General features: G+C 37.0%; 1 protein-coding gene across 3 annotated transcripts in view; it reads left to right on the top strand.

The window, feature by feature from the left end:
- Positions 1-16,275: 16,275 nt before the first annotated feature.
- LOC148092937 (uncharacterized) overlaps positions 16,276-24,592 on the top strand; it is a 205,856-nt gene continuing 197,539 nt past the window's right edge. For all 3 annotated transcript variants that reach the window (XR_015714678.1, XR_015714679.1, XM_087818338.1), the window contains exons 1-2: positions 16,276-16,338; positions 18,492-18,655. Coding sequence is in view for 1 of the 3 variants with exons in the window: in XM_087818338.1 (XP_087674464.1) it covers positions 16,316-16,338; positions 18,492-18,655 (187 nt within the window). In the remaining 2 variants the exon portion in view is untranslated. The remainder of the gene's footprint in view (positions 16,339-18,491; positions 18,656-24,592) is intronic.

Here is a 24,592-nt window from a genome sequence, read left to right as displayed (position 1 = left end):
AAGAATGGCAGTAACAATAGTGATAATGTACTTTGTTTCCCAGAGTCTCCAGTACCACTCACTTAAATGACTTAAAAGACCCATGTCTCCTCCAACAAATATAAATATTTAATAAATCACAAACATCTAAAATTAGTTTATAGAATGTTTACAAAGGGCTTTTATACCCATGACTCTACATTCAGTGGATATGGCTTCCAGGAAGGGTGTAACCTTGGGAGAGATGGGTCTGCAACTCAATCCATTACCAGCTGATGGCTGCAGGCTTTCTGCTCACAGCTCTTCTAATAACTGGGGCACAAGAAGGAGCCTCTGAGCAGAATGCCTCTATATCCATGACAAAGTTTCATGACCAAAATCACGTAGTTACTGAAAGAACCTAGATTCAAACCAATCATGTTTATCTCCAAAACCTGTGTTTTTAACTGCTCTACTGAAATCCCTTGTCTCCCTCTCTTCTGCAGGTCCAGTAGGCTGAAAGCCTTTACCCCCAGCCTCACCATCACTCCCACTGGCAGTGTCATTGCTCTTTCACTGCCCTCCACTGATTGTAGGTCAGGACTATAGAAAGATAACCGTCACATATTCATGAGACCATTCTATTGAACTTCATACTTTCAATTCGAGAGCACTTGGAGTTTATATTATGTGTATATAAATATATTTGTTGACTTATTGAATCAAACATTTATTAAGTAACTACTATTTGCCAACAACTTAAAACCTTAGCTTGTGAATAGAATTAATAGGACAGCAGAATGGTCTTGATTCATAGCTTTTTAGTTCACTGGTTCTTTAAATTGATCACAGTTGCCTTGCTTTTAGATACCTGAAAATAAGGTCAGACCACATATTCTTTGCTTACCCACTTCTACTCTAAAAACCATCTCCTTTCCCTGGTACCCACTAGCATCTTCAGACTATGTACCTGGACTCCCTATCTCAAGTGGGGTTTCTTTCTCAATGTTCTTGTCCCATGGTGGATAAGAGTCATTGTTTTGTCCTGATTTTTGGTGAACCATAGGACTCAACTAAGTATCTTTCCTATAGGACTCGTAGGTGTTCACATAAATAAAATCTTAATTAGTCATGGTTCCCCACCAGTTTTGCACCTACCCAGACTTCGGGTGTGTCCTATTCTTAAAAATCCACTCTGGGACCTGGATATGGTGAAATGAATTTGATAGAACTTTATGGTAATTATAAGACAAATGTTTTTACTGTGATGGCCATTGGTTATTTGGAATTTTCCATTGTAGTTTTAGACATTTCAAAATGAATTGAAATGTATTGTAAAAGTTATTCCAGGGGAAATTGGTCTTGCTCTCTTTCGCTGATACTTTTCTTCACCTTTCTGCATCTATTATGGGCAGAGTTTGGCTATTAAACTTGCAGACAACTCACAGCCCAAATGTGTCAACAACTCTTTCACGGGTGTTATTCTTGATTCTTACACAACACTCCCAACTTTCTTCTTCTTTCTCTTCCCTACTATATAACTGAAAAACACAAACACTCATTTTTCCAATCTTTTTACTGATAGGAGAGGCCACGTTACACAGTTCTGGCCAGTGTCTGCTGAGAAATTTCTGAAAAAGCTTTCTCTTTTCTGATCAAATATCCAGATATAATGGACACAGACCTCTCCTCTTAATTCTTGCCCTGAATGCTGACCTCATGCCTTAAGCTGAACTAACTATTTTTTGACCACAAAGAGAACGTTAATCTAATCACTGGTCTCGTCCTGGCATTGCAAGCTATAAAACCAACACCAGCACATGGCTACCTTTAATCTTCTTGTTATGAAAGAAAAATTAACCCCTATGTTGTAGCCACTGTTGGTCTGGTGTTCTGTCATTTTTGGGTGAAAATATGCCTGTTACAAACAATTGAGTATAAATTAAATAGTACTTTATAAATTTATAATGAGAAACTTATCAAACCTATCAGAATACTTATTTCAATGTATTGAGCTGTATCCTTGTAGGAGAGAAAACAAAACTATAAATTGCCTGGAAAGTATGGATTCTTCACAAATGGATTTTTTTAGAAGAAAAGAATGTCTAATGACAGCAGATTAAGATAACCTGACCCACCACTGCCACAGTAGGAGTAGCTTTGCCTATGGAATGAAAGAGTCCATTGGATGGGAATATGTTTACTCAGAACTATGGTAGGATGAGCCCTGAACATTTTTGCCACTGTGACTCTTTCTTTGTCTAACTTGGTTTCAGCACTAACCAGCCAAATAATGTTGGGCAAGTTTCTTTTCCGCTGTGCCTCAGTTTCATATGATAATAGTGATATTTATTTCATAGTGTTTGTGTGAGAGTGAAATATAAGATACTTTTAAAAGTTTAGAATACTTCCTGGAATGCAGTAAGTGCACAATAATTTTAGATTTATCTCATGTCTAGCTAATTCTCTTTCTTAGAGACATATACTTTTTCTATATATTTTAATGTACCAGTAAAGATAGCATCAGGTCTTGTAACCTCAGATCCCTTCTGCTTTCTTAAGATGTTTTGCATGCCTTTGCTCTGATTAATTATACATTGATATGATTAACAAATTTAATGTCCAGAGAGGAATTCTTTTTCTTCTCAACTATTTTTCAATTTAATATCTAGATAAATTTGTGCACTTTTGGGAAAAAATGGAGAAATACTGTTTATACACATGCATATAGGTATATTTCCTCATAAATTTTGGGGTGATCCAGTATACAGTGGATGCCATGAAGTTAGGAGGCAGGGACTTAGATTAAGGGTAGTTCAGAAGTTCTTCTAAGTGGCAAAGGAATTGTCAAAGCTCCCTATTCACAGCCTGTCGCAAAGTGCTTCCTGCCCAGCACTCTCCCTGCTGTCCAGCAGGGCTCCAGTGTTCAGAGATAACCCTTTGTCAACCATGAGTCTTCTGCGCACTTTAAAAAGTCCCCCACAAAACTTTGAAATGAAATAATGAGGCCAGTTAAGAATTCTGAGAGGCCTCCAGATGAAAAGACCTGTGAAAAGGTGTCACAAATTGAGGCAAAATGTTTTTTAACTGCATTTAAAAAAAAAAAAATTAACATTACCAACCTCATGCTTCAAATTGATGAAAGCTCATTCAGAATAATGGGTGACAGTCTGCCAAGATTAAGTACAAAACTGAACTGCAACCTCGCTGAATAACATAAATTTAAAAATCATATTTAAAACCTAAAAATCTGAATGAAGAAAACAGAATAATGCACATAAGGACTAATGGTCAAGGCTGAGATTCTGTTAGGTATTAAAGATGATGTTATTTTGTTTCATTGTGAAATTTATATTCACTTTTTCCTATTCAAAGTCTCTTCACTCTTCACATTAATATCGAATGTAAGAATGGCATAGCTGGCTTTTTAAAATAAGCAGATTTTTAAAAAATTAAGTACTTTTTAAATCCTTAAAGTTCCTGAAAATCCTTTTCAGAGAAACTACACATCCCACTGAAAGATGGGAAAATGTTTCTGTGTAAAACCAGTGTTTCTGATAACTCCAGTGTGGTAAATGTAAGGGTCCATGTCCCAAGACTGTGTTCATCAGCTATTTGGTGAAAGGCAATGGGCATAGAAAGATGGTGATGATGACCGTGGCAGTGCTTGCTGCAACAAACTTGCTACCAATACTTTAGCACTTTTTATAATCCAGAAAATATGTTAAGTAATTAACATACATTTCTCAATTAATTTAACCAACAAATAAAGTAATTTTACTTTCTGCAGTTTCTAGATAAAATTGAAGCTTAAAAGTGTTGTTATTGAGAGTAATTTAGTCAATAAATTCATTTAAACTCAGATCTTTGGACCGAAAAATCTGTGCTTTTAGCCAGTGACAATATACTTCATTATGCATATGAAATGAATAAATAGAGCTTGCTTCTCACTGTTTACTGTCTACATTCATTCAGGTTTTTCAGACCCACCTAAATATTAACAAATGCTAAGTACTTTCAAATACTCTGCTTTTTATCCCCTTTAACATTTTATAGGGATTATAAATGCTTTTGAGAATTTAAGCATCTAAGTGAAAACCCCATCGTAACTTCCTGAAGTAGAAATGGTAGAGATGCTAGAGTCAGGGGTCTTATCTTAAAGAGAACTTGGTGAGATATGGGCAGAATTTCAAGTTACCTTTAGACATGCATTACTAAAGGTTTTGCTTTTGCAAAATATGTACTATCTCTATCTCTTCAGCCTCTACTATCAGTAGCTAACTAGTTGCCATCACTTACTAAACTAATGACCAGAAATTATATAATTTTTATTATGGTAACACTTCATTTCCAAAACTGATATACGGTGTTGGGCAAAAGTAGGTTTACAGCTGTGAGTACACAAAACGCAGAGTTTACTCTTGTATCACTATTTTTTCATTATTGTATTATTTCTTATCTGAACAGCTGTAAACCTACCTTTGCCCCACCCTGGATGTGTTGCTCAGGACAGGTTAGAGTATGTTGAAGAATCAACTAAACCCAAATGTTGACGGCCTCATACTTTAAATGTTAATTCTTCAGAGACATAATCTGATTCATGCCCGGTGTCCCTGCGGGGTGTCTCTCCTCCAAGCACTGCCTCATGTACTTAAGCTCTTTCCATCTTTCAGCCATGCTCTTGGAAGAGCTTGCTTACAAGTCACCGTGGCAGAAGAGAGGGGCAGAAGGTCTGACGGAGTGTTTTAAATGGCCAGAGCAGTGAGTCTCTTACATCTCTCTGTGTTTCATTGGCAGGCACATGACCAATGTGATAGCCAGGGTGACTAAGAAACCTAGAAGAGCACGTAAGAATAGCCTCTGCCACAGTTTCTTTTTGAATGATCGTATTGAACTCCAAAGTCTGATGAGACCCATCAAAGAACTAACTGTACTGTTAACATAACTGGAACAGTTTTGGACCAGAAAATCTGTGAGACCCACTTCTCGACACTTGACTGTGTTATGTCAAAGCACACAATGCCAATTATGTTCAATTATGCTCTTCTGTGCCCCTTAGAAGCTGCAGTGACAAGATTAACCTTTATTAAACTAGCTTATAAAATCATGATTTTATGCACAGAAAAGAGGGACCAAGGTGGTATAGTAGAATAGGTGTTGGAAAAGTGGGAGGCCTGTGCTGCAGGGCCAGATCTAACTGTGGTAACACCTAACGCAATATGCGACCCGCGCTCGCCTCAGTGTCTTCATGTGTAAAATGAGGGCAGCGGAAGTGTTCTCCAGATGCTCTTCTGCCCCTAGAATTCTGTGGCTTCAGCTGTCCCCGGGGGCAGGGCAGCGATGGTCAAAGGCATAAACTCTGGTGTCAGGAGGCCTTGGTTTTAATTCTGGCTTAGCACTTATTAGCAGCATGAATTAAACCTTTCATGTTCTTCAGTTTTCTCTTTCACAAAGTATTGCCTCATATGTTTTTTGAGAAGATTCAATTACTTAGTACATGGACATCAATATGCCTAGAAGATAATATTTAATATTTTTTGCTATTATCTTCCTCTATTAAAGACACTGAAAGAAAGCTCGGTGGCTTGTCAGAAGTAACAGCTATTTGAGAGCAAAATTGCAAATATAATCCTTGATTTTAGTTCTTTCTATTTCTACTAGACAACATTATTGTTAAAAATTCTAAATATTTCTATAAAATCCTTGCTTCAGAAGTGATTTTTTTTCTATACAAATGAAAATGTAACAGAAAATATGAAAATGTAATCATCCTGTCTATAGGAAACTATTTACAGGTTTTTCTGCAAGTGTCTATATATCTATAACTGTGGGGGGAAATGTTGAGATCTTTTGAAAAAAAAAAAATTATTGAATGCTTAGCAATAGCAACATCTTATTTCAGACCTAAATTTATAAAATGAGATTTGAAATCTGAAATACCCAAAACTGTACAAGGTGGCCTGTAAAGCAATTGCAGAGACAGGATAACGGGTTATTTTTTCTGATTGTGAACATAGCTCCATTCCTTTGATTCATTAATTTTTTTTAATTCCAGTGTTTTAGCAGTGTTTATTGCACTTGCTTAAAAAAATAATTGTTACAAATAAAGCTGGTCATATTTAAAAATAAGCATATAGTATTTCTTTTACAGAACTTAAAGAGAAAGACATTTAGTGCTAGCTCCTTATGATAAGTTTCTCACTTGCTTTCAAGTTTAATTTTCACAGTCAAGCTCAAGAAAGGGTATTTTTACCCCCTGGTTCAGACAAGAGAATGAGCTCACACAGCTTGTGCATAGCAGGCCTGGGATTTATTTAAGCCCAAATGCTAAATCCTGGGTTAATTCTGCTGAGCATCAGCCTCTCCCTTACTGTCCAAAACAGCTAGGGCTTGATGGAATAAAAGAGGCATCCTATGATGGATCCGAAAGAGTGTGGGGTCTGGAATTAGAAGGTCTGACTTTGAGGCTTAGATTTGCTCTCATTGCCCTCAAAGCTGCTGAAATTTTCCCACAAAGAGACTGTTCTTCTGAAAAATGTATATGAGTAGCTGTATTTGGAAATAGTAAAATGTCATGCATGTTTCCAAAAATGCCATGCACATTTTTCAAGTTGGAAAATAGTAGTCACTCTTAATTTTTCTCTCTCCTTCATTGTCTAAATGTAGGTAGTTTCCAAATATTATTTATTCTAATCGTTATGCAGATTTGAAACCTTTCCCTACTTTCTATTCTGACTTCCACTGCCTTGGTTGGCATCTCCACTGATTCTTGTCAGATCTATCACAGTAACCTTCTAAATGGCTCTTTACTTCCCAAGCCTTCAGGCCACAAGCAGCAGCATTAATCTGGTTTGCCTTCTTCAAATAGAAATATTAATTTAAATGTAATCTACACACCCAATACATCACAATATCTAAAAAAATCCCTTTCACAAGCCTAGCGACATCATATTAAAAAGTGGAACCCTGCAGTCAGAAAGATGTGGGTTAGCGACTGGCGCAACCATTTAACCAATTGTGTTTGAGTTTAAACGAATTATTATTACTTTAAAGAACAGGATCCCTATCTGTAAATAAAGAAATGTTATGACAGTTCGAGTAAGTATATGTAAAACACCACAGTGTTGGGAACACGGGAGGTATTTAAAAATGGTAATCGAGGTTTTTCTAACACATTGCTGCCCACCCTTACCATCAATAAAACAGATTTTCAGCATCTTTCAAGTGTCTGGTCCTTTCTTATCCACTTGCTCGTGCCATTTGCTCTGCCTGGAATACCCTCTTCTACACTGGTTACTAAATAAATTCCTCCTGCTCCATAAAGATTATATCTTACCTTTTTGGTGAATCATTCTCTGACATTTGGAGAGCATTTGTTTTGCTCATAGTTCGTTGTCACTTGAGGTAGGCTCCTGAGTAAGGAGGCACTCTCTCATCTCTCTAGCACCTAGATTATTTATGTATTCACTGAATATTTGCTAAATGAATGCAATATTATCTTTCCACAAATGCCTGTATTATAGAATTTTGCCCAAATTCAGTGGTAACTTTCACTTTTTATCCTAGTCATTTCCTAAAACCTAGCATTTTTACCTCTCTTATTCTGATTCTTCAAGAATTTATCCCCAAACATTTTACCACATTAAAAAGTTCCAGAAAAATACTGCCATGAGTATGAAAGGGCTTTGATTTGTTTGCTTTTGTTATTTTTAAATGGCAAAATGGATATTTAAATGGTAGCAAAAAAGTGAAAAATAGGTACATCAAATATAATAGACAAAAGTAATGATTTATTATACAGGGACAAAGTTATATGGTAGAAATAATACAAGCTTATAAGACAGTCTGCCTGGGCCATCTCTTGTAAGAGATTTGTGATTCTTGGTAAGCTTAGTAAAACATTTTTATTTAAGTTACTTGAATGGAATTAATAATAACTAAGGTTAATGTGAAGATTAAAAGTAAAGTAAATATGTGAAGTTAGCAGATAGTACTTGGAATGGAGTAGGCGTTGTTGAATTGTCAAATCTCACCCACATCCTCCCCACTTCTACTGAAATTGAAACAATTTCTTCAGATTTATAAAAAAAAACATAAAAATTCAAATAAGTAAGCAAAGGATAAGAAGAGACAATTTGCAGAAGATGCATTAAGTAATCAACATAAATATATAATATTCAATTTCTGTAAAAACTAAAAATGTGAATTAAAGTTACCTTGACAGAACATTTTATAGTTATAAAAATTGCAATGTTTTTAAACATAAAACAACTAATTCTAGAATGGTTTTGATGAACCTAGTGTACTAATTTATTGCTGTTTGCACTATAAAGGCATATTACCCTTTTTAAAAGGCAGCTTATTTATATGTAACAAGACCTATAATAGTATCTATGACCTTTAGCTTGATATATTTCTTCCACTTTGCTCTCATTAAATAATTTATGGAAATAGAAGGCTATAAACATTAAGCTGTTCTCCAGGATTGGAAAAAACTTGATAGAATCAGCCAGAATGCCCAGTGTTAGAATGATTTAATAAATAAATACTGCCATCATTTATTATATAGAAATATTATTTGAGCATTAAAATTAGAACAGGAATATTATATAGTCCAGCTCTGTTTAAATAAAATATTATGTTAGCCAAGAATGCAATTTAAATTTTTCTAGTAGCCACATTATGAAAGAGGTAAAATTAATCTTAGCAATATATTTATTTAACCAAATATCCAGAATATTTTTATTTCAAATTGTAATTAATGTAAAGGACATCAATAAGATACATATACACATATACACATACATAAGTGTGTGTGTGTGTGTGTGTGTATATATATATATATATATATATATATATATATATTTTTTTTTTTTTTTTTGGCTACTAAGTCTTTGAAACCTGGTGCATATTTTACACTTACCACACATTTTAATTTGGACTGACCACTTTTCTAGTCTTAATAGCCAAACTACTATCACTTTGGACGGGGAAGATTATTGGTGTATATTCAAAAGAAACAGAAATATTCTTAACATCATAAACACTATTATTTCAACTATTAAGATGAAGTATTCGTTTCATAATTAGTGCACAAAAGAGTAAAAAGAAGAGAATGAAAATTTGACTCTGTACACAAATTTAAATATTCTCGTATTTTCACTGTTTTTTCAATACAAAAGTTTTAAGCCTTCAAACAAGTTCCTAATTTGTAAGTTATAGTCATTCTGATTATATGCCTTAAAAGAAAATAATGGTGAGCTTTCATTTGGATTACATTCACCTTTTAACACTGTCTCTATAGAATTAAGTCTTCCCAATTCAGAGCTGTTTGATATGCAAAATAGCCTGAACATTTTCACATAGAATAGCAAATAAATGACCTTTCTGGATCAGGCCAGTCTTACAGCCCACTTTTTCCACAGTCCCAATAGTCTATATTTGGTTGATCCTACAAGTAAGTAAAGTAAAAAAATACATTCAGAACCCTGTTTTAAAAATGTCTAGCATTGTGCCTTGCACATTTTAGACACAGAATGCATAATTGTTCATTTTATTTGGTTTGTTGCTTCTTTCCATTGAATTGGAGATGGATTTGTTGAAACTTTTTTCTTGGTAAGATTTCCTTTTTCTTCATCTATTTCACTGTGATGCTTCCTGAGGAAGGAAAGCCAGAAACATGGGTCACAAAAATGTGAGAGCTTTTGACAGCACTGGAGGTGAACACAGAATTCTTCCATATAACCATTTTCCAGCTAAACTTGTCTACATGAATAAAATATGTCAGGATTTTTGAATTTGTTTTTTTATCATTTTATTGAGGTATGATTAAAATGTAAAAAGCTGTTCATATTTCATATGTACAACTAGATGTATTTAAGAGTGAGTATACACTCATGAAACCATCACCACCATCAATGTGGACACAGACGTTCCATCGTCTTTAAAACTTTCCTCCTGCCCCTTTAAGTTCTACCCTCTTTTAAGTATTGTTAGTTATAGACACTATGTTATATAGATCTCCAGAATTTATTTATCTTGAATAACTGAAACATTGTACCCTTTGACCATCACCTCCCCATTTCCTCTTCCCCACCAACCCTGAGTTGTAAGAGTTCCTTATGTATTTTTGAAATTATTAGATACATGCTTTGCGTATATTTTCTCCCATTCTGTGGGTTGCCTTTGCTGTGCAAAAGTTTTTCTAGTTTGGTGCAATACCACCTAGTTATTTTTGCGTTTTTTGTTGTGCTTTTGGTTTTTTATATTCAAAAAAATCACTGTTCAAGACCAATGTCAAGGAGCTTTTTTCAGTGTTTTCTTCTAAATGTTTCACTGCTTCAGGTCCTTAATCCATTTTGAGTTGATTTTTGTGTATGGTAAGATATTTCAACCTTTTGAATGGGGATATATCATTTTCCCAATATCATTTACTGAAGGGACTACACTTTCCCAATTTTGTTTTCAAGGAGTTGTTTGGCAGATTAGTTGGCCATATATGCATGGTGGTTGTTTTTTCTTGAAGTCTCTATTTTGTTCCATTTGTTTGTATATCTGTTTTTATGCCAGCACAATACTCTGTGGATTACCAAAGCTTTGTAATAGAATTAGAAATCAGTAGCTGTGATGCGTTCAGCTTTGTTCTTCTTTTTCCAAATTACTTTGGCTATTTGGAGTCTTTTGTGGTTCCATAGGTTCCATTATAGGATTGATTTTTCTGTTTCTGTGAGAAGTGCCATTAGAATTTTGATAAGGTTGAGTTGCATATGTAGATTAATTTGAGTAGTATGGACACTGTAGCAATATTAATTCTTTCAATCCATGAACATGAGATATCTTCCTGTTAGTCTTCAAATTCATCAGCGATTTATAGTTTTCAATGTGTAGACCTTTTATGAGTTAAATTTATTCTTAAATATTTTATTATTTTGATTCTATTATAAAGGGGATTGTTTTCTTAATTTCTTCTTTGGACATGTGATGTTAGCATACAGAAACATGACTACTCTTTGTATATTTATTTTGTATCCTGCAAACTTACTAAATTTATTAGTTTTAACAGTGTTTTAGATTTTTTTTTACCCTTTTTTATATATAAAATCATGTAATCAGTGCAAACCGTTTTCCACCTTTATTCCGGTTTGGATGGCTGTTATTCACTATTCGTATTCATCCATCGTTTCCCGTCTCCCTGCCCCGCTGGCCCTGCCGCACTGCTGACCGCGGGCCGTGAGAACGGCCTCTCACCGTGTCCGCGGTCCTAGAGGAAACGCTGTTCCGCTTTTCCCGGTTTAGTGCAATGTGACCGTGGGCTCAGCGTGATGCCATGACCTGCATTATGCGAAGGCTCATTTCTTCTGCACCTGCTTCGCTGAAAGTTTTTCATCTAAGCTCTCACTGGCCCTCGCCATCCGGGCCGCGTCGAGTCCCCGACGGCCCGTGGCACCAGGCGCTCCTGCTGCGGGGGGGGGGGGGGGGGGGGGGGGGGAGCGGCTTGGAGGGGTCTAAGTCCCCCCATCCCCCCAGGACCGCTCCAGGAGCAACTGCGAGGTGTCCTAGGCGGGCGGGCGCGGGAGCGAAGCCTCGGGCTGGGGAAGCCCCTTCCCGGCGGAGCCGCGGGGCCTGTGGCCCCAAGACGGTCCCGGGAGCCCGGCGCGCGGTGGGCGGGCCTCAGCCTGCGGAGCCCGGCGGACGGCGGAGCTGCGATTCTCAGCAGGCCCGCGCCCCACGGGCCCCCCCCGGGCCCCTCGAGGGAGCTGTCCCGGGCCCGCGGGGCCTGGGTCACTGTCTTATTTTTATAGAAGGCACTTCACCACTTTCGTACCTTTTTAAAGGCCCGCCAGGGAGCCTCAGTGCAGCCACGAGGTGAGCGCAAGTCAGGTGTTTGTGGGAGTGGCCTTGGGACCCTGGAGACGGCGGGACTGGAGGCAGAGATGGGGGGAACCCACACTGCGCGTGGGCTGGGGGCCATGGGCCCGGGGGCGCACGGAGCTTGGGCAGCAGCCGGGCGCTGCCCCAGCCGGCCCTGCCCTCGGCGCCCAGTGGCCCGCCGGCCTGAGCGGGGGTGCGGGTGCGGGTGCGGGCCCGCCATGTGCGGGGGCCTGCAGCTCCCGGGCCGTATCCCTGTGTGTCTCGGGGCCATGGCCCCCAAGCCGAGGCCTGCGTTCCCGGGAGAAGGAGAGGGCACCCCGGGCACCCCCATCCCTCCCCGCGGAGGCGCCGTTGGTCACTTCACACACGTCTCCGCATGAAGACGCAGAGCCGCTGTCCGCGGGTGGAACACGCCAGGGCCGCCCCGCGCTCTGCAGGCTGGGGCTCTCCTGGGCGCCTGGACCCCACCTCACCGGCCTCTGGTCCCTGACCTTGGGGGTCACCCCACAGCCGCTCTTTGGCCCGGCATCGCCCCTCTCTGAAGTCACGCGTCACTAGAGCCACCCTGCCCCGGTCCTTGGTGATGCGCCTGGGGCAGTGGCGCCGCGCCAGCCCTGGGCCGGGGCCTGGCCTCCCGCGCCCGCCGGCTGCGGCTCCCGGCCACACGGGCGCCAGCGCGGCCCCACCTGCTGGGCTCCCCCGAGCCTGCGGCTCCTCTGCGCCGGGGGAGCCCCGGGGGAGCTCAGTGCCTGTGTTCTGGGGGGCGAGGTGGGCAGGGGAGCCTGGGGACCCCGGCGGAGGCCTGGCCGCCAGCAGCGTCAGGCAGAGGGAGACGCGCCTGACCTTTTCTGCCAGCGAAGCCCCCTTTCTTTGGACTTTGAACCAAAGAACATGGACTATTATTCGAGGGTGTGGACCATCTTATGTTCAAAACACAAACACCCCCTTTGCTGCTGATGGTCGCACCATTCCTGAGCTGTTTGGGATGTGCTGTGTGTGTTTTTGTTTCTTTGTACAGTAAATGTAATTCGTCTCTGACCCATTTTATGTGAATTAAAGTCTCTGGTTTTAACTGGGGGGAAAAATAAAGGAACGAATGTTGAATTTTGTCAAATGCTTTTTTTTCCATCTATTGAGATGATTATTTAATTTTTGCCCTTCATTATGTTAATGTGGTATATCATATTTATTGATTTGTGAATGAACCATCCTTGCATCTCAGGGACAAATCCCACTTGATCAAGGTGTATGATCGTTTCAATGTGCTGTTGAACTCAGTTTGCTTATAATTTGTTGAGTATTTTTGCATGTATGCGTATCTGGGATATTGGCCTATAATTTTCTTTTCTGACAGTGTTCTTGTTTAGTGTTGGTATCAGGGTAATGCTGATCTCACAAGGTGAGTTATATAATATTTCCTCCTCTTATCTTGCGGCGAGCTTCCCCCTCTTTCCGGTGATCCTAGCTGAACCGTCTGACTCCCTCAGCGTACTGGGTTTGGTGAGACAGAATTGAACCTCCTGGGCAGTGCCTCCTGATGCCCGAGAAGCCAGGCGCTCACTCAGCTTTCACTCTTCTCCACAGGAGAAATAACTGGCTGAGGGGTCTCCCCGGGCACTGAGCTGCGGCACCTTGGAAGAAGGGCGACGCCAATAAAGTGAAACTGTTCTTATTACCTTCTTTCTGCATCTGTTTTTGAATGTTTTGCTGTACAGAGGTGCTTGAACCTTTCAGTTGCACGCTGGGACTCCCATAATATTATTCTTGTCTGTGAGTTGTTCAGATTATTGTTACCATGAGGAGTTGGGGGCTGGAACTTCCTAATGCACTATTTTGTAACATCACTGTGAGCATTTCTGGGCCTTTCATGTTTTATTAATGATTATTTATTTATTAGTGATCTATAAAAATATTTCTTTAAATTGCAATATAATTCCTGTTTTGTAGGAATTACATTCCCATGTGATTTTAATTTGTTTTCCAAACCAAGTTTCAAGATGCTTGAGGGCAAGACCATTCTCTCCTCTTCACAACCCCAAATTTCCTCACATGGTGCGATGCCTCATAAAGTCTTCAAGTGTATTAATTTGATTTGATCTATAAACACTAAAGTAAATGCAGGTAGTAAAAGCACGATAATTAAATTTATGTTTTTCATAGACAGTGCGATGACACAGCTTTTAAGTAATTTTATATAATGTGCTATAAAACGTCTAATACTGAATAATCAGGCATTTCATTAAGAAAGAAAAAGCAGAAAAAGTAAAAAGATGGCTATGATACAGTGTTATGTTATTTGAAAGTGTTGATTAAGTTAAATAAAAGTGTTTCTTTATCGCTCTCTGTGTAGAAAAGTTTTTTTATCACAGCAACTGATTTTCAAGTGGACTATGCCTTCAGACCAGTTGGTGATACTTGATTCCCTTTCCATCCACCTGCTGCAATGCTTCTGATATTTTCAGTCTCAGTTTTATTACTGGTTTCCTCTGCTCCCCTCCTCTTTACCACCGCAGTGTTAGGTCATTGTTCAAAAGAATAGTCAGAACCGAGTTTATCTAAGCTAAAGCAGATTTGGACTGTAAAGAATACTCTACTAGAATTTATAAGCATCCCTGGTTCCAGAAACCTAGTTTCATTTGTAAACCCCCAGCATCTAGAGAGTGCAAAGCCAGAAGGAGATTACACATATTTTATAAAAGGGGAAGTGCTGACACCCTAACCCACTATTTCCTTGTGAAAACTTAGTAGTATGTATATGTATATGTATATGTATATGTATATGTATATGTATATGTATATGTAGGTATATATGTAGGTATATATACATAACATATACTGCTATATGTCTAGTAATTAGTTTTTAAGTGACTGATTAAATATATTTTTTTCTTACAACACAAAGTTGACTTTCCCCAAGAGATATCATAATTTAGGCAGATTTTTAAATAGAATCTCTTCATTATACTTTTTTTTTCAATCATCTTAGAAAAAATATAATAACATTAGTAAGATGTTTTCTTCTAGAAATAAAAAACTTTGGATGATTTTTAAGCTGTTTAAAGATCAAATTTAAAGGAAATTATAAACTGGATAATTAGTTATGGATAATATAACAATGCAGTAATAAAAAGATAGATAATAAATTGATTGATTGATTGATGAATGGATTAATTGATAGGTGCTGGTGAATTTCATTAGTGTGGATCCACTGGGTTTCCATTCAGTTGTTTTAAATGCTGAAACAGATTTTCAGGTTGGAACTTCTAAATATCATATGCATTGCAATAGTAGAGGTGTTGCTGGTGAAAATAGGATGCTTCCACGGAGCCGTGAGAAATGCATTTCAGGGACCCATGCAGAGGAGTACTTGAGCCATGGTGGTAAGATTTATTGGAACGAAAAAAAGGACTGCCTCAGGTGCTCTGTGTCTCAGACCAGGTGGCTCAGCGCCTTCTCACTGCAGAAGTCCAGCTTCTGGGATCTCAGACCTGCACCCGCGCCTGTCAGGCCCAGGAGGGCCAAGATCCAAAGATGCAGAAATCCTCAGTCTCGTTTCCCCATCTGTACCCCCAGAGCCAAGGCCAGATGACACCCAGGGCTGAGACCAGTGCTGCGCTTGGGCCAACAGCCGCCAGGCTCACAGAGCCACTAGGGAGAAAGGGAACAGGAAGAAACAAACTCCCGCCTTTGTTAAGCTTTGATTAAGTCTCCTCAGGCTTGGGAAAGGGCAGGCTTTTATTCACACTAACCAGTCTTCTTCCCAGTTCTTTGCTGGCTTGTGCTGGGCTCTTCACCTGCCTAACCAACCCCTTTCCTGCATCTTCCAGGGTAGAATCGCCTTGATGATTGCCATTTGTCTCCTACCGGCAGGCCTCATGTTCTGTCATCTGGCTTCTACCCTTCAAGCCTCGACAGAGGCTTTTCCCTTCTCTGTCTACCCCTCAGCACCCAGCCTCTGCAAAGCTGCCGCTTCCTGCTGAAGCAGGCTTAGTGTCTGATTCCTTTGGCTCCCTTCCTTCATCAATAACTATCTAGCTACCTATGCTAACGGTAGCATTTAAAAAGAAGACCCTAAATTCCTCATGGCAATGAAGCATATATTCTAATAGATGTCTTAGTGTAAATAAAGTTTTGCTTCGTGCATGACCTGGTAACTGTGCTGAATTTCCTTGCCTGGATCAGTACTAATGTTTCAGTTCTGCTCTCAGAAAATCAAGTGTTATGCCTTAATATATCAGAAATTAAATGCAAGGTGTTTTGTTTGTTTGTTGTTGTTTATTTTAGAAAATAATCAGGGGGTAGGAAACATGCCAGTTGTAATTCTTCTGAATGATATGACTTCAGATTTTTGCCTTCACAGAGTTACCTACTTTGATTGAGAACATAATTCCAATATCTGGTTTTGGTCTGATCCGGTGGTTTTTTCCTTCGGTTTCCCCAGAACTGTGATTTATACATTCTCAGATAATACTGAAGCTTCCTGAATATGCCCACTTCTCAAGACACAAGGTAATTTTAAAATTTCTAAATGTATAATTTTCAAAATATATATTATCTCCCAGGGTTTGGTCCTAGGTCATCCATTCTTTCCTATCAACCGTATCCCTCTAGATGACCTGTTCAGTCCCATAACTTCTAATATCATCTATGCTAAACAATTTACAGCCTCTATTTCTCTTCTCAGCTTCAAATTCATATGTCTAAATGTCTGCTAGATTACTACTTTACTTGGGTCTCAAAACATAATTATGCTGTTATCTTCCCTCTTTCTTTTTCCAGTCTTCCTCATATCACTAAAGGACATCATACCCACTCTATGGATTAATCTAACCTAGGAATTATCATTACTTTTCTTTCTCTCAGCTCCCACACCTTACCCAGCAGCAAAGCCTGTTGTTTCTTACCAAAATGCACCTTATTTGCATCTACCTTAGTCCAAGAAATCCTCACTCATCTGGGCTAATGCAATCGTCTATGTAATGGTTTGCCTGATTCTACTTTTGCTCCCTAATTAGCACAGAGCAGCCAGAGTGATGTTTTAAAATTCATTGCATCCTCTTGCTCAGAAGCCTCCAATGGCTTCTCATTGCACTTAGAATAAAATCCAAGCTCCATCCAAGCCTCTACATGACATGGTCACCGCCACTCTCTCCAGTCCCAGGCTTCCCTCTCTTACCTTCTCCCCGCCTTCGCTCTAACCGCGCTGGGACACTTCAGGTGATTGGAAACACCCAACTTATTTCCACCATTGAAGCTTTGCTGCTTTTCCCTCTACTTGGAGCTCCCCGGCCCTGGATCCGCGTCCGCGTGGTTTCTTATTTTTATTCTGGTCCCAGCCCAAAAGCCATCTTCTCTGAGGCACCATCCCTGACAATCTGTCCAAGGTTCTCTCAGCTCTCTCCACTTACCCACTTTTATCTTGACCATAGCACTCATCAGGACTTGAATTTATCTTACTTGTATATTATTTTTTATTCTTTAATATATAAACTCTATTTGAACAGTGACCTTTTCTGCCCTTTCGTCACTGTCTTTAACCCCCTAGAAGAATAATTAGATTATACTTAGTATTTATACTGGGAAGGTATTGGCACATAAGAGACAGACAGAGAGACAGTTTGGTGACAATATGGTATGGAAGTGATTGACATTTAATCCATATTCCCCGAATCTGGTTTAGGTAGATGCTGGTCTACCTAAAGTACTCTTAGATAAAAAGTATTCCACAGGTAAATGAGTTTGTAGGATTCTATTAGAGAATTATAAAATGTTTTAGTCTATTATTCTATAAAATTTTGCAGCAAAGAAACTTATTTAATGATACTTAATTAAATGAATCCCAAAATTAGTTGGCCTGGGAAATATTTTTTCCACACTTAACATATTAACCTTTGAAAATACTGGTCTAAATCAACACAGTATCCCCCTGGAAAATAAGGTAGCAAGAGGGCAACATCTTTTTATGAAAGTTTTTTTGTTTTTTGTTTTTTTTAATAAAGCCTCAATAAATAAGAAAAATATCTTTGTTTTGGGGAATGTAATAGGGAATTAGAAATAACTGCATTGAGAGAAGAGAAAAAATATGCAGGTAAGTTACCAAGAGTAGAAATCCACAAAACAATAATAGCAAAATTTTAAAAAAATAATAAAAAAGAGGATATTTTCAATTAGTTCCAGATTTAGAAGAATATTAGAATATTATTGGGAATTTTTGAACAGAAAGTAACATAGTCAGATAAAAAAAAAGGGTAATTATCCAACTTGTTTTTTAGGAAGTCTGAAAAAGATTGGAAAACATCAATGTGAGCATCCTGGTTATAGTTAGGGAAAGCGAGGTAAAATCGGAAATTCAAAGTTAAGTCAAGGGGGAGATTAAACTGAGAGGAATAAGTGTATAAAATCTATATTTAACTACATTGTGGATAGAGGGTTTTGAAAAGCTGCTCTTTAAAAAAAATGATTTTCAGCTACTTAAAATTTTACCAACATGGCTGTAGGGCTTTGAACTTTCATCACATATTTATATTTTGCTTTAAGGCTTAGATGAAGAGCACATATGTATGTTTCAAAAGGTTTATCATAGATAGGGAGTGTATTTTAACTCCCAAATGAAAAATATATATTTATTTTGAATTCCCATGTCTCTATATCGCTCTCCACAGACACTGTTATATTTTTAAACTTCATTCCTGGAAGCACTGCAGATGTCAGATCAGTTTAAAAAGCCAAAGAGCACCTCTGGGAATGACATGGCAGCAACTGAAATCGTATTTGGCCGAATTAAGAGTGTATGCCAAGGATGCCAAAAATCACAGTAACCTGGCAGGTATGTAGCTATTATTCAACTGTATGATCACTACTGGTTTCTCTACTGGAAAACTGTTGGCCGTTTGTGCAATGAAATGGAGCACATGATTTAGGCAGAGTAGCTCTCTATTTTGATGTCGGTAGTAGTTTATTGGGGATTGTACCCAATCGCAAAATAGCATTTCTCCGGAAAACCATTTGAAAAAACCAAACATAAAAAAGCTTTTTAACAAAGTTATATTATAGCTCAGAAACAAAAATGGGAAAATATCAATTTAGGGATAATTTTTGGCTACAAAATTGAATATTTAGAATGGTATTTATGTTCTGCAATACTTCTGTATTTCCTTCTTTCTAGTAAACATATTGCATGATCTTAGTGTTTACTAAAGAATATTTCAATTTTAGATGTGTATTATGTAAGAAAACTAATCACATAATTTTAAATAATTTTCTCTAAAATGTTCACGGTTCCGGGATCTCTGCTTTCTCACCTGCATACTGGTCTTAAGGTCAATGATGTAGTTTAGAAAGAATCCACCCTCGTAGTTCTTAAAATCCCAAATTGGCCAAAGCTGTCTAAATGTGGAAATGCAGTGTGTGTTCTTAAATTTAGGAGAGTTAATAATATGTATAAATAGTCTTTTTCTCTGGATATACATCATTCTCCTCCTAACTCATAATGTTCAGTGGACTATATTATATATATAATTAAAAAAAAATAAATTATGAACCCTGTTAGAGCTCTCATCACCTGATTTCCCAAGTTCCTTTTTCCTTTGTTTCTGTAGAAAAAATATTCTATTTATATGTTTTGGTGTCAATAATTTCAAATTTCTAAAATTGTCAAAGTAGACATTTTTGACAATTTAAAAAGATTTCCTATAAAAAATTTTTGAAAAACAAGTGACCAAAATTTAGAAAAAACCCCTTTACAACATAGTTCAGTATCACTGTACATGCATATGTTTTGACAAATGTATGCACCCATGTAGCCATCATCCCAATCAAAATAGCAAGTATTTCTATCACCCCAAAGAGCTCCCTAGGTAACCACTGATTGACTTTTCATTATTACAGATAATTTTCACTATATTAAAATTTTGAATAAGTGTAAACATATAGAATGTATTTGGGGAGTGACAGTTGCCAAAACCTACTTAGCCATTCTAACCCATGCACAAATTTGGAAGTACAAGGGAGTTAACACTCTGTAGAATAAAAAGGGGTCTTGACAAATAGGAACAAGAGCCAGTAAGTAAATACTTCCTTTTTCCATTCCTGGAGTAGATAAATCTTAAACATGCTCTACATAGCTCCTCAGAGAGTCTCCAATGGAATCTACCCCGGGCTTCTACTCAATCACCATCCTAGGATTGATTGGGTTTCTCTCTTTGCTTTTCTCACCCTCCCTAGTTGCCCAGTTCCCTGCTATAATTTATTTGAAAACATTTTCCAAAATAAGCTTCCATGAAAGCCTCTTTTAGCCTTTCCTTTTTGGGCCAAACCATGCTAAGATAAAGTATATAAAGTAAGTGCCCAGGCATAACCACACAAGAAAATGAGAAGATCTCTCAGATTTTCCAACCCCCCGAGAGTATTTTAGTACAGCTGAAAACTATTTCTTCACATGAATAGTTCTGGGAATGGTACTTGACAAGAAAATATATGTATTTTCTACATATTGTGTATGCTGCTCCAAGTATGTCCTTTAGATCATTTGTTAATTTTGCTAGTCAAATTCAAGTTGTCCATATTGGCATATTATGCTATCAGTGGTATTACTGCCATCATTTAGAAATATGTAGGAGAAATGTGTGTTTTAGTGGCTACAGTTATGGTGGCGGCTGTTGTCATTTTGTTAGTGAAGGAGTCTAGAGACACTAAACATTATTGCAGTGTCTAAGAGAGTGCCCAACAATAAACAGAATGCCATATGACTGAACCTAAATCCTAACTTTCTTTTACGTGCACCAAGTACCTGATCAGTATTTTGTACTACACTGAGTTTCCCAAGCATACGGTTACCTTAAAGAATAAGGGAAGATAAAGTCAACACAGGAGGCAGGGTGGAATCAGGAACTGGGTCCTTGATGAACTCACTCAGGGCTGAAGGAACTGATGCAAAAATTGCTCTCATTTGTGCGCTGGTTATGTGGGCTAATACGTGTTCTCATTGGGTAAGCCCGTTTCAGTTGTTGAGTTTTTTCAATATATTCAGCCAGAGACAACCTAAAGGTTCTATACAAAGATTTTTATAATGATTATATTGTATCTTTTATTGTCTGCATGAATTACCACTCAGTTATTAATCCTATAGAAAAATGTAAGAAAATCTTAAGATTGTTACATTTGTTTTAAATATGGGACCTTTAATAAGCTTCCTAAACAAAGTACAATCAATTTACTTTCTAGTTATATAATTATACACTCACTGATAATTATTTACCATTTTCAAAAACTGTACATGAAGTATTGAATTTATCAAATGCATGTTGAACATTGAGATTATGACATTATTTGTAAAAGGCTCTATTGTACTTTTATAATTTTAAAATCATCCATGCATTCTGAGACATTATATTATTCAGTTGATAGCTTTTTATTTGCTATTTAAAAAATGTCTTTTAATTGAGGTGTCCTAAATGATTTCCTTTTTTATACTACATTCGTTGGTTTCCATGCTTTCCTATGCCATGCAAAGTTTAAGTAGCATCTGATTTTTCAAAATTACCAGGAGAAATGTATTATTTTATAATTTAAAAATATCTTTTGTCTCTCATGATTACCCTAAGTCTATTTCTTAATTTTATTTAATTTTCTCCTAATTATAATTGCCACATTTTTACACATATTGTTTCCTACTTTATTTTAATGATGCTGTTCTTTAATATATTTACCAGTTCTGTTTTTTTATGCTTTTATAAAATCCCTTAAGCTCTACCATTATTTTATTATTTCTAAACAAAATGTGGTTTATAGTATATTACTATTTTGTTTAACATAACCCTTAATTAATATATCTTTATAAATGTGCCATAATTTGCTATTTGCTTAGTTTGAATTACTTATGCTATTTCTAAATTTCCTCTTTATTGTTATTACATATAACATTGTGATAAATATCATTATGAACACTTCCTTGTGAATTTCTTAGATTATTTTCTGTGGGAAAATCCCTATAAGAAAAATTGCTAGTCTAAATACCTTCTCTCTTCCTTTTGCCACTTTTGTTATGCATTGGTAAATTAATTGCCTCTGAGAAAGTTTGTAGAATATCCATTAGTATACATTTATAAGTTTGCTTCTGAAGCATGTGGAAATAGACTTAGATAATATTTGACTTTTTTTCCAGCTATCACTTATTAAAGATATAAATGGGACTGAGTGACCCTATAATTCCTTTTTTGCAGTTTAAAAAATGATTGAATGAGTTAAAAAAAATGAATTTCAAAGATACTTAGTTTTAGAATTCTCTTAACATGGAGAAAAAACGTAGATATGAAAATAGTAAATTTCCGTAGAGATTTTGGTGCTATCCACAGAAGAAATAATTTAAGTGATTTAGCCCTGAGTTACAAACTTTGAACTCTAATTTTTCTGTAAAGTCATGCCTTTACTTTATTATATAAATAGGGGAAGGGAAATGTATCTAAAGTTGTTAATCCTTTCTCTGAGATAAGTGAAGGAATATCATTGGGGAGAAGCAGAATGAGGCTGTTCTCTGTACTTTAATAACCTCTCCCCTCAACTTTCAGTTTCTCTTCTTGTCAAATTCTCTGTACTCTCTCCAAGGACACTCTTAACAGTGGAAAAACACATTTCCACATAATTTAGAATTAAAAAAAAACACAGCTCTCCTGGCCTGCCTTGACGTAGGCCTTCAGTTTTGTGTATTGTAATGGTGACTTAGGAGGAGGGAAGATAATTTTATACTGACACTCTCAATTGCTTATGTATTTTTTTGTTTTCTGATAGAAGAGATGGGAATATATAAGCTGTTGGCTTTGGAGTTAGAAATGCCTGTGTTCAAATTTGCTTTTGCTACATATTAATTTAGTGACTTTGGGAAAGCTAATTAATATCCCTCAGTCTCAGAAAGATTTATTGGTAGGATGGAGATTTATATGAATTCATTTTCAATCTATTGTTTATTTCTTTGAAAATATGTTTTCACTGTTCAGTTGTGTGTGTGGTACGTGTTTGTGTGTGTTTGTGCTCACAATTTAATAGGTTCGAGAATCATAAACATGTACAGCAGACACTTTTTCTGAGAGAACTTATTGAAGGGAAACTCAGATACAAATTTCAGATCTATCATCCATTAGCTATATGACCTTGGATAAGTTACTGAATTTCTCCTCTGTTTTATACCCATCTCCTTTCCATGTACTGCCCAGGTGAAGAAATGGCTTAGGTAAAGTGAGTTTTATTCATGGAGCTGATTCTTTATCTCTTCCAGATCTTTTATTATACCCTTGCTAACCATCTCATTATGCACACGGCTAAGGTCAGAGAAAGGATGTCAAACAGCAAAACTGTCCTTTATCTTTTAATGTCATTACTACCCATGCAGTATATGCTTTACATTTACACTAAACTACCACTTATTTACGTTTCTTTCTTCTGTCTGTCAATACTGGTCTAACAATGATACGTAATTTCTTGTTTAAAATTGTATAACAGCCTGCTTAGAACACGTTAAACTATTCCTGCAAAGCACCGGGCGAACCAGCCCCCAAGAGACATCTGTACTGAATCAAAAGCTCCCCAGAGCTATGAATATTTTTTTGTTTTGTTTCAGTAGTTTCGGGTTTTTTTCCTTCATAATCTTATTTGGGAAAAAATTGCATTGAACTCACAATCAAGCTTATTCTGCTCTTCCCAACACAATAGTAGAAATGAAATAAAATATATAGCCAGCATATTGTCAATCCACAGTTACAGTAATGCTTGTGAATGTGGCATTTACATGCCTGATAGATGTTTGCTTATGTAATTATTTAGAATTACATTTTCCATTGCTTTTCTATAATGTCTATTATCAGGAAACCAAAAGCTACAAATTTATCTCTGAATAAAAGTATTATAAATGAATAGTCATTTTTATTTTTTTATCATCAATTACATCGGATTGTGACATTAAATATCTGCCATTAAGGTCAACCACCTGACTCTGCATCACCTTCTAAACACGAGTCCTTCATACCCTTCCTCCACCAAGGACTACTTTCTCTAAAATATTTTTTTCTTCCTCAGTAAATTGCATTTTATATATAAATTGTTATTCACTCTCAAACTGTTGTTTATCACTTATGTACAATATTTCATTTTTCAATTGATATAATTTTCTGTTAAAAATTATTTGGGTATGTTGGTTTGGGATGAAATGCATCATATTTTTCCCATTAAAATTAGTAGAGATTCACACACATACATATACATACACACACACAAACACATGAGCATATGTGTACCTGTATATATGCAAAATTTTTAGGAACAGATAAAACTTGTTAACTGAAAAATATAAATTTTATCCTTGAGAGATTCAGAAGCCAGTCTAACTTTTATTGTCTATAAATGTAACATCCTTATTAAATGTCATAAATGAACCTTTACATTAAATGTCACTATTAAATTTCATGAAAAGCATGCTACATACATGTTACAAAGTATACATATAAAGGCATGTGTATAACTGCTGTTATAAATTTCAGATATTATTTGTCAAGTAAGTTATATATGAATCTTAACAAGTGTTTTAAAAATCCATAATTTAAAAGTGACAAAGTTTGATAATAATGTATCTGAGTTAAATTTAAATATGTGAAACAGAAGACCAATAACACGGAGCCTATTTTTTCTTCCTAGAAATTTGGATTTTTAAAAGAATTTTAGTCTAGTAATTTAATTGCTTTATTCTGGTAGAGAAGTGAAAATTCAAAATTATCCA

The sequence above is a fragment of the Miniopterus natalensis genome, chromosome 6 (genome assembly GCF_054644295.1).
Source record: "Miniopterus natalensis isolate mMinNat1 chromosome 6, mMinNat1.hap1, whole genome shotgun sequence".
Lineage (NCBI taxonomy): Eukaryota > Metazoa > Chordata > Mammalia > Chiroptera > Miniopteridae > Miniopterus > Miniopterus natalensis.
Note: the sequence above shows the minus strand (reverse complement) of the source record. Positions and strands in the feature narration are given on the sequence as shown.